Below are 10,611 nucleotides of genomic sequence, written 5' to 3'. Positions count from 1 at the left end.
AGACGCGAACCGTTTAAAACGATTCAGTTCGATTTGGTGAACTGGTTCAAAAAGATCCGGTTACATCGAATGATTCGTTCGCGAACCGGATATGACAAACTGCTTTGTTTTGAACTGTCTTACAACAGACACGGAAGAGAAGACAATGGTGAATAAAGTCATAGTTTTTGCTATTTTTGGACCAAAATGTATTTTCGATGCTTCAAAAAATTCTTACTGACCCTCTGACGTCACATGGACTACTTTGATGATGTTTTTCTTACCTTTCTGGACATGGACAGTATACCGTACACACAGTTTCAATGGAGGGACTGAGAGCTATCGGACTAAATCTAAAATATCTTAAACTGTGTTCCAAAGATAAATGCAGGTCTTACTGGTTTAGAACGACATGAGGGTGAGTTATTAATGACATAATCTTCATTTTTGGGTGAACTAACGCTTTAACCACAGTACACCCATGCTGCACAAGAGCCAGCAAAAAAATAAAATAAAAATTAAAAGATTGCAGATGAAAACCACACAAAACCATATGTGCTGAAATGTACTCTGTTACTACCGTAATTTTGTTACCCTGAGAAATGGGAACTGTGGAAACTGAAGGTTTTCTAAAACTTGCTTATTTGACTTGATTTAATTGCCTAAATGTGAAGAATAAACAACTACTTATTTCTTTCTGTGCTTTCTGTTTCTGTAATCAAGTGTGTTTGGTGAGGATGCGTGATTGCAATTTATGGCTATTGTACAGACAGGAATGCACTTGTATGAGAGATGACTTTGATTCTCCAAAACAAACAGAGTAACAGTAGTTACAGACCCCCCCCCCCAATATATATATATATATATATATATATATATATATATATATATATATATATTCTGTGTATATTAGTGTATATATTCATATTGTATATATTATAGATCTATTTATCTATAACCCAGGACTGTGTGGTCCAGTCATCATGAAGTACCTCTTTTTGAGGATTTTAGCCAAGCGGACCCTTGTGGAGATGTTGTGTCAGACGCGGGGGTCCAGGTTGCACCAGTAACCTCTTATGGCAAGTTCTTCTGTTTTATTCGTTATTGAGCAAAAACAGCGGCATCGCTTCATTTTCTCGGAATGTCGTTGAGGTGGGGGCTTCATTTAATCGCGTTCTTTATCTCTGTTGGACATCAAATGTTTCTGAGACCTGACAGCAGTGTAGATCGTCTATAGCTTCTTGTTCCAGTAGAATTTCACAGCGCAAATATTGTCTTTTACTTCCACATCGCGCCGATCCATGTCGAGCGCGTTTCTTTCTGGGAATTAACATCTCGTCCCGCTGAAGATCACATCTTAGTCTTGTCCACATGGATATTTATTCCTCTAAACTATCACCTGCTGTGGATTATGGAGTTGGTGCGTTCCTGCTGCTCATCGGTAAGATTGCGTTACTGGATCTCCAACTTTTTTTGTTACCGTTTCTGGCGCGTAATAGTGAGTCTGTGTGTTTCAAACGGACTAATTCAACTTTATACCCAATGACTCCAAAGGGATAGTAAAAATCTGAAAACACAGTGTTTTATAGGCTAGAGAACATAAATGGCCGATGCTTTGGCAGGCTACTTTTCATTTAGGAGAAACCGGGGATATTAATTAATTTACACCATATATATTAGCCTACTCGTAACAATAGACTTAAACGAATCCTGGAGTAAAATGTTTGCATTCTCTCCCATTCTTTGCTGATAAGAACAAGAAATGTATTTGTTTTTCTCCAATAATTGATATGTCAATTATTAGTTTCATTCACTCAGTTAATATTTATATAGAGAGAGTCAAGTTGTCTTACTGTTTATATCTAATGGCAGTTTCCATTGTGACAACATGCTCACTATATATGCTGTGTTCAGTTAGGTTTCTTTTTTCTGGGTAATAATGGTTGGCCACAGTGGGATTTGTTTTTGTGCTAAAAGATATTTAAGTATGTGTTTATGACTTCTTTCATTCTTTTAACATTGTTACTCATTAAGTATTTATATAGAGAATTCAAAAGTTTAAATACAATTATTTTACTGCAGATGTTTGATAAACCCTTGATGCAGTTGACAGAGGGAGCATTGAACCTACAGTATTTAGAAGCTGAGGATAATTGGGTAAAGCTGATGGCATATGACTTGCTGTATACACACATTGCCCTTATGGCTCTGCTGAATGAAGCAGCTCTGTTCCCTATAGACTGTTTGTTCCTTGCACAGATGTTGTTCATTTTAGTGGAGCAGATCTGTTTTTTGCTGCATGGAGATCCTATAGATTCACATGTAATGCTTTCCAATGTACAATTACAGATGGCTTATACCAAATATAATTCATATATCCAGCAGTCAACAATGAAGCGTAAAGGATTTCACTGGCACAGCACAAATCAATCTTGACAATGCAGGAACATTCATCCACGTTAACTCACACAGTATGTGGGGTTAGGACTGAAACCAACCTAAAACTTGCTTAGGACTTTATCATGAGTTTGTACAGGATGTGGGTTTTACATTTAAGCTCAGTTCTGCATAATGTGGTGATATATTTTAATTAATTTATCATTTATATTTAATTATGCATAAAAATATTACTATGATTGACAAATAGTTAATCTTTTTAAATGTAGTCAGAAATTAAAATTAGATTTTTATTACATTACAATAATAGGAATCAGTGAGGACGTGTGATGCTAGTAACTCCAACTCCATGCTAGTAACTCCAAGGTCATGGGTTCAATTCCTGAATGCATGTATATATATATATATATAGAATGCATTGTTTATATATATATATATATATATATATATAATGCATTGTTTTGCAATATAATTGCTTTTAGATTAATCTGCCAAATTCATACAGTAAATGTAAGTCCCACAGTTATTATATACTGCTAAAAATACAGTCTAAAGCAAAACAAGAAGGTTATAGAGGAGGCAAGATGAAAGTGAGATAAAAGTGAGGCTGAGACACAAAGTAAAGAAACAAGAGACTGTTTGGGGTTACATAAGACTACATGAGGAATTTGTCTCTGGGATTTGATCCCAACATTTGCTCCAAAAAAAACACTATATAATAAGATCTGTAGATTAAAAGGAGACTAGCAATGCCAGGAACGTGGGATATGGACTGATAAAATGAACCTTGAATGCAATGCATGTCACTTTGGATAAAAACGTCGGCCATATGCAGTGTAAGATATGCATTAATATAAAACAATTAGAAATCCAAATAAATTTCATATATAGATTTAATACAGCATTCTTGCATTTTATCAGCAAATATGGAAGAAAGTGTAAGTGATAGATGGATATAGACAGCCAGTCATTATCCCAAAATCAAAACAGAGTATTTCATATATTTTCTGTCAAATTAAATAAATGGAAATTAAATTTTAATGTAATACATGGATCAAGTCTAAATTATTTTAATGTGTGAGAATAGATATATTATAATACATGACAAAACAAGCTGTAATGCTTGACAAAATATTTGAGCATATCGTGCAGCAGCGAACCAATCAGAATCAAGAATTACTAATATAATTAGTATTATACAAAGCTGGTTGGTAAATAGCTACAATGTGCACATGCATTATCTTTCAAAATTGTTTGGTCAGTATTTTTTCTTTTTATTATTACCACTTTACACTTGTAGTACATTTAAGTGAATGAAAGAAGGGTTTAAGTCTACTACAAGTGTTAACTAAATACATTTTTTAAATACAGAGATAGTATGTTAAAAGCACATTTTAGTTCATATTCATGTTGTCCCAAAATAGCACAATTAAGTACACTTAGATGATCTTAAGTCTTTCTTAAGAGGTGCTAGAGTAAAATTTTTTTACTACGTATATTAGGTACAAAATGAGTCCGTGAAAATAGAGCACTTTAAGTACATTATGGAGCATTTTTCATCTGGGTATGTATTTCTTCTTTTTGTCTTTCACGTGCAGCAATTCTTTCCATTGTGGGGAATTTGATGGTTCTTGTGATGGCATACAAGCGGTCAAACCACATGAAGCCCCCTGAGTATTTGAGTGTAAATCTTGCTGTGACAGATCTGGGAGCAGCCGTCACCATGTATCCACTGGCTATAGCTTCAGCTTGGAACCACCATTGGATAGGAGGAGACGTCACCTGTGTGTACTACGGCCTGATGGGATTTTTCTTTGGAGCAGCTAGCATGATGACCCTGACAGTTATGGCTATTGTTCGATTCATTGTGTCTTTAACGCTCCAGTCACCCAGTGAGTGGGCTCTATCTATGGACCTATTTTATTCTGACTCCTACATAGATTTTTAATGAGTGGTCCAACCTCAGAGCTGGACCAGTTGAATTAAGTTTTCTTACCATGTCAATGTTCTGTTGAGAATGACAATTATGTACATTTCAGAGGTATAGACGTTTGCCTGATGCATGTTTTCTGCTACAAAATAAATAAATAAACAAATAAATAAGTAATCCAATTAAAACTTGTTTAATGGTATGGGGGGTTGGAAATTTCCAGTTTTCAAGTGACAGCAGCAGTTTACAAACTTAAGTCAGTCAAACAGAAGGGAGAATGGTGCTGGTCAGTCATCAAATAATAAGTTACAGCATATAGTTGTCATTTACACACAAACCCAACATGATAGTTCTATAAAGCTAACTTAATGGAGTTTTTTGGTGTCTCATGCTGGGAGACAAACACTGAATTATAGAAATGAAACTTGGCATGGGAATAACAGCTGTGGAGGGAAACAAATAGATTTTTTGTTTGTTCTTATTGCTTGACAAATGGTAATAAAGAGCTGAAAGAGATACCAAACCAGAATAGCTCATTTAGTAGGCCCGTTAAATTAAACAACCACCAAGAAAATCCTAGAAAACACCTGGAATTCCATAACAAAAATTTAGAAACCATATAGCATTGCCTAATCAACCGGAACACTTGTGGCTAACACTTGTGGAAGCATCACAGTGGCTAATTTTGCATGAGCAACCACTACTCAAGTTTTCATAAAATTAAACAATCTATTATTCATGTTTGCATTTAGTTCCAGATGTCAGATTCAGTTTATCCGTAATCTGGAAAAGATTCCCACATTCACACATTCCCCAGTTTTCTGGGAAAAGACCACCTACATTATGTCACAGCGGAAGTTTTAGGGTTTTAGAGTATCTATCAACAGAAATAAATAAACAAACAAAATAAAGTAGCGGTAACAAGGAAAGACAAATATTCTCAGTTTTTTTTTAAATAAAATAATTTGTTGTGGATTATCTGACCAGATGTGATAAAATAAAAAATAAACGTATATATATATAGCATATATATATATATTGCTATATAGCCACAGCCAGCCCACATGGGTCCATTAATTTGCTCCGTTCTTGGAAATAACAAAAGTATGGCACTTCATAAGCAAAAAGCACATTTTGACAGCCACTGTTAGCAGGCAGTCACGATACCAAAAGCAGCAGAGAAAATGTCATACTAGGGCTGCACGATTATGACAAAAATCATAATTGTCAATTATTCCCTTGAAATTGTAATTGCGATTATTATTAACGATTATCAAAATTTACATTGAATTATGTTTATACCATTATTTGATGCAACTGCATGCCGTATTATTATATAAAAATAAACTAGCTTAAAACACTCTAACTGAAAAACAGTTCTATAGTATTCTTTAAATGATAAAAAAGTAAAAATACTAATGGCATTACAATGTTATACTAAAACTAAAATTAAAATAATGAGAAAAACCCTTAAGATAACATGTAGAAAGAAAGAAAACGCAACTTAAGCATGCAGAACAACATAAGTGGACTTTGAATGATTACATAATTGTGGCATCCATAATTGTAATTGTGATTAGAAATCCGATTAATTGTGCATCCCTATGCCATACCAGACTAGATTATTTAAATTATTCTTTCAGGAAAACAATAAAATGCTAAATATAAAATAAAAATAAAAGAGCAACACATAAAAACTTATTTTGCATTCAGATCCCCTTTATTTAAACCTTAACTCTCTGTTTTTTCCATAGAAGAGAAAATCAGCAAAAGGAATGCAAAGATCCTTGTGGCGACCACATGGCTGTATGCACTGCTCTGGGCTATTTTTCCTTTGACTGGCTGGGGAAAATATGGCCCGGAGCCCTTTGGCCTGTCCTGTACTCTGGCATGGAGAGACATGAAGGAACAGAGCCAGTCTTTTGTCATCACCATCTTCTTCATGAACCTCATCCTCCCAGCCATCATCATCATTTCATGCTACTCTGCTATTGCTCTGAAACTATACATTACCTACAAGTCTATGGACGACAGCAACCACATCTCCAACATGATAAAGATGCAGCGGCGGCTCATGGTGGTGAGTCTGTCTGATTTACTATTCGCACCAGCTACACTGCATTTTTTAAATAAGATCTGTACATTTTGTGCTTACCTGAACATGATCTGAAACTCAATAGAATCAGAGGCTTTCTATAGCTGAAGGCTTTATCATCAATAACGCATACAAGACGTGCAATTATGCAATTATCAGAGTAACTAGTTATGTTTAGGTCACAGTGGGCAGGCATCAATTTGACACTTCTTTAATTGATTTTTAAAACCTTGATGTTTTGTGAAACACACAAGATGTTTCGCACAAGGTGTATTCCAGGGTTTAGTGCATGCATTCAAATTTGCTGTCTTAAGATGTGTGGCATACATCACAAAAAGCTGATTAAATCATTTCAGTTATTTAAATTAAGCAAATTATGAAAAAGTTAAGAACACTGAAATAAAAAAATAGGCAAATAAAGAAAAGCAGAATCCGAATCTAGAGAATCCAACTCAATACTTCCAGGGGATCTGGCACACATAAAGAAGCAAAAATGGAAGTTTGGGGAGTTTTGGGAAGAAATGGTCAATCACCTGAGCAAATTATTAAGTCACATGATTTGCTGAGACACTGTTTTAATGCACATGTAGGAATTTGTGTGTTTCCAGTGCTAGTTGCCAAAGCAGTGTTTTTCATTTTCATTTAAAGGGGTCATATGATGTGATTTAAATTTTTCCTTTCTTTTTGGAGTGTTACAAGCTCTTGGTGCATGAAGAAGGTCTGTAAAGTTGCAAAGACTAGAGTCTCAAATCCAAAGATATATTCTTTTTCAAAGTTAAGACTCTTCCACGCCCCCCTAAAATGGCACGTTCAAACACGCCCCCACATCTCTACGTCACTATGTGGAAATATTTGCGTAATGCCGCACAAATGTTCACGCAAAGAAAGAACGCATGGTTTCAGTAACTGCAGTTAGCGTTGAAGCAGTCATGTCAGGGAGATGCTGTGTGTATATAGGAGAAAGCAAAAGCACTTTATTTGGACTTCCGAAAGTAGATGCATTTAGGAATATAGGAAACAGAACAGCAACACATTTTATGAACGACTGGTTCGTATTCCTAGTTGAGGAGGTAATTCTGACTTTGCTACAACAATCTGGTGCTTCTGAATCAGCTACTGTAAGTATGTTTTGTAATTAGTTTAAGTATTTGCTATTGAATGTTCAATGCAGAGTTTGCACGTTGCATGTGTGTGTGTGTGCGCGTGTGCACACGTGTGTGTGTAAGAGAGAGAGAGATATAGGGTCACACAGTGGAGTCAGCTGTCTTAACCATCTGTAGCTTGTGTACTGCAAACACATATAAGCTTCATCACTGTGTCTGTCACGCGACTCTTTTCCTCTTTCGGGCTTGAAATGATGGTAAAACTAAGGACATTATTAACTGTCTTTACATTTATTTTGAAAGATGAAGCTCGCGATTATGGAAAGGGGCATTACATTTCAGACGAGTGCTTGCTGTGTTCGGCCAATCACAGTGCACTAGATCAGTTGGCCAATCAGAGCAGACTGCGATGCGACTGTAGAAAATGATGCGTTTGAGAGAGGCGATTATTGTTAGTATTAGTCTTTGAAAAATAATGTGTTTTTCGAACATTAAAGCATGTCAACATATTTTGCTACATGATCTTTGAAAAAAATATACTATATACACATTGCATGGCACAAAATAGACCACATTGTTTTTGAAGGCCATTATGTTCTTCTCTAACTTGCTTTTTAACCTAATTGTCTAACAAACCTGTACTGTACAAAAATGATCATATATCTAATGTTGAAAGACTATGGTAAAATCTTGTTAATTGATTAACAGTAAGTTCCCTTACTCTATGGTCTAATTGGGTATTTCATGTACTTTAACAGTAAAATATTGTTTGGCCAATATTTGTTTCTTCATGAGAACAGATTTGGAGAAATTCAGCATTACATAACTTGCCATTGGATCCTCTGCAGTGAATGGGTGCTGTCAGAATGAGAGTCCAAACAATTAGATCAATTAACATCTACTGAAGCAAAAGTTTACATATGTATAGAACATACACCAAACATAACACGATCTGAACTTGCTATTTTTTGCTTTTACAGATCGCTGTGTTGATCAGCATTGGGTTTGTCGGCTGCTGGATGCCGTACGGCATCATCAGCCTGTGGTCCATCTACCGGCCTGGTGACTCAATTCCTCCTGAGGTCAGCATGTTACCTTGTTTGTTCGCCAAGTCATCCACTGTATACAACCCGTTCATCTACTATATCCTCAGCAAGTCCTTTAAACAAGAAGTCAACCAGTTGGGCCGCCTCTGCGGGAGATCCAACATCTGCCATACCTCTGATGCCAAAAATGGACCAGAGAATACCATCTTCCTAGTGTGTGATGCAAACAATTCCAAAGCTGGAGCAGAGGAACGATCTATAGAGAAGAGCAGGGAGAATGAGACTCAACTGATCAGTAGGTCCTGTGATTTGCACTCTTAAGAGTTAATGGGAACAGAACACTGATGGTGGTATCTTCTGTGCTTTTCTTGCCCGGCTGAAGGCACATGGAGAGGTCCATGGACTCTTGAATGAACTTTTGTTTCTTATTTCATTCCACAAGCTTCAATGCCACTCCATATCATCACATTGTATGGCATAGTGCAGTGCTGTGTGACATTATCATTGAGGTGTTTAGGTGTTATCTTTCATTATTAAAAAGGGCATTTCGCTGACACATTCAGTGCACTGTTTCAGAATTCTAATACACTCAAACAAAATCTTATTTAAAAGATCACCCCAAAAATCTTTTCACCAAAAAGATTCTGCAAAACCCATATGACTTTCTTTCCTCCATTGAACTTAAATATAGATATTGCACATCAGTTTAAGCTTATACTGTACGGTGTCATGGAAAAATTCATTTATTTCAATAATTAGATCAATTCAATGCACACAGACTGAAGTATTTTAAGTCTTTGGTTCTTTTCAATTGTGAAGATTTTGGCTCACATTTACAAAAAAACAAAAATCTCAACAAATTAGAATATGATGACATGCCAATCAGCTAATCAACTCAAAACACCTGCAAAGGTTTCCTGAGCCTTCAAAATGGTCTCTCAGTTTGGTTCACTAGTGTAGTATTTAAGCATGTTAACAGAAAGTTGAGTGGAAGGAAAAAGTGTGGAATAAAAAGATGCACAAACCAACTGAGAGAACCGCAGCCTTATGAGGATTGTCAAGAAAAATCGATTCAAGAATTTGAGTGAATTTCACAAGGAATGGACTGAGGCTGCGGTCAAGGTAGTGTCAAAGAATTTGGCTAAAGTTGTCGTATTCCTCTTGTTAAGCCACTCATGAACCACAGACAATGTCAGAGGTGTCTTACCTGGGCTAAGGAGAAGAAGAACTGGACTGTTTCCCAGTGGTCCAAAGTCCTCTTTTCAGATGAGAGCAAGTTTTGTATTTAATTTGGAAACCAAGGTCCTAGAGTCTGGAGGAAGGGCGGAGAAGCTCATAGCCCAAGTTGCTTGAAGTCCAGTGTTAAGTTTCCACAGTCTGTGATGATTTGTGGTGCAATGTCATCTGCTGGTGTTGGTCCATTGTGTTTTTAAAAAAACCAAAGTCACTGCACCCGTTTACCAAGCACTTCATGTTTCCTTCTGCTGACCAGCTTTTTGAAGATGCTGATTTCATTTTCCAGCAGGGTTTAGCACCTGCCCACACTGCCAAAAGCACCGAAAGTTGGTTAAATGACCATGATGTTGGTGTGCTTGAATGACCAGCAAACTCACCAGACCTGAATCTATGGGCTATGGTCAAGAGGAAAATGAGAAACAAGAGACCAAAAAATGCAAAAGAGCTGAAGGCCCAATTACTGAAATAAATGAACCTGTCCACGACATTCTAATTTATGGAGATGCACCTGTACTTTTATAAATCAGCCCATGCCGATTTATACTCCCAAACAACCAAAACACACAATTAAAGTATCATAAAACTAGTTCAAATGGCCCATGCAGTATATATTTCTAATCTTAAGTTATAAGATAGCTTTCTGTGAGGCACAAGAAATTCAAGATTTGTTAAGCTGTCAAATCTGATTTATTTTTTTTCATTTTATGAAGGTAAATATATTGTGTTTAATATGTATATATACTGTACATACATACATGCACGCACGCACGCACGCACACACACACACACACACACACACATATAGTTTTACGGTACTATTGCATT

At 36.2% G+C, this 10,611-nt stretch overlaps 1 protein-coding gene across 1 annotated transcript; it reads left to right on the top strand.

The window, feature by feature from the left end:
• Positions 1–1,131: 1,131 nt before the first annotated feature.
• opn8b (opsin 8, group member b) lies at positions 1,132–9,262 on the top strand. The gene is made up of 4 exons (XM_059513468.1): positions 1,132–1,420; positions 3,975–4,268; positions 6,061–6,386; positions 8,485–9,262. The coding sequence occupies exons 1-4, from the start codon at positions 1,351–1,353 to the stop codon at positions 8,869–8,871; spliced, it is 1,077 nt and encodes a 358-aa protein (XP_059369451.1). The 5' UTR covers positions 1,132–1,350; the 3' UTR covers positions 8,872–9,262.
• Positions 9,263–10,611: the final 1,349 nt, after the last annotated feature.

Source organism: Carassius carassius, chromosome 27, assembly GCF_963082965.1.
Source record: "Carassius carassius chromosome 27, fCarCar2.1, whole genome shotgun sequence".
NCBI lineage: Eukaryota > Metazoa > Chordata > Actinopteri > Cypriniformes > Cyprinidae > Carassius > Carassius carassius.
The sequence above is the reverse complement of the archived record's forward strand: the minus strand, read 5'-3'. Positions and strand labels throughout refer to the sequence as shown.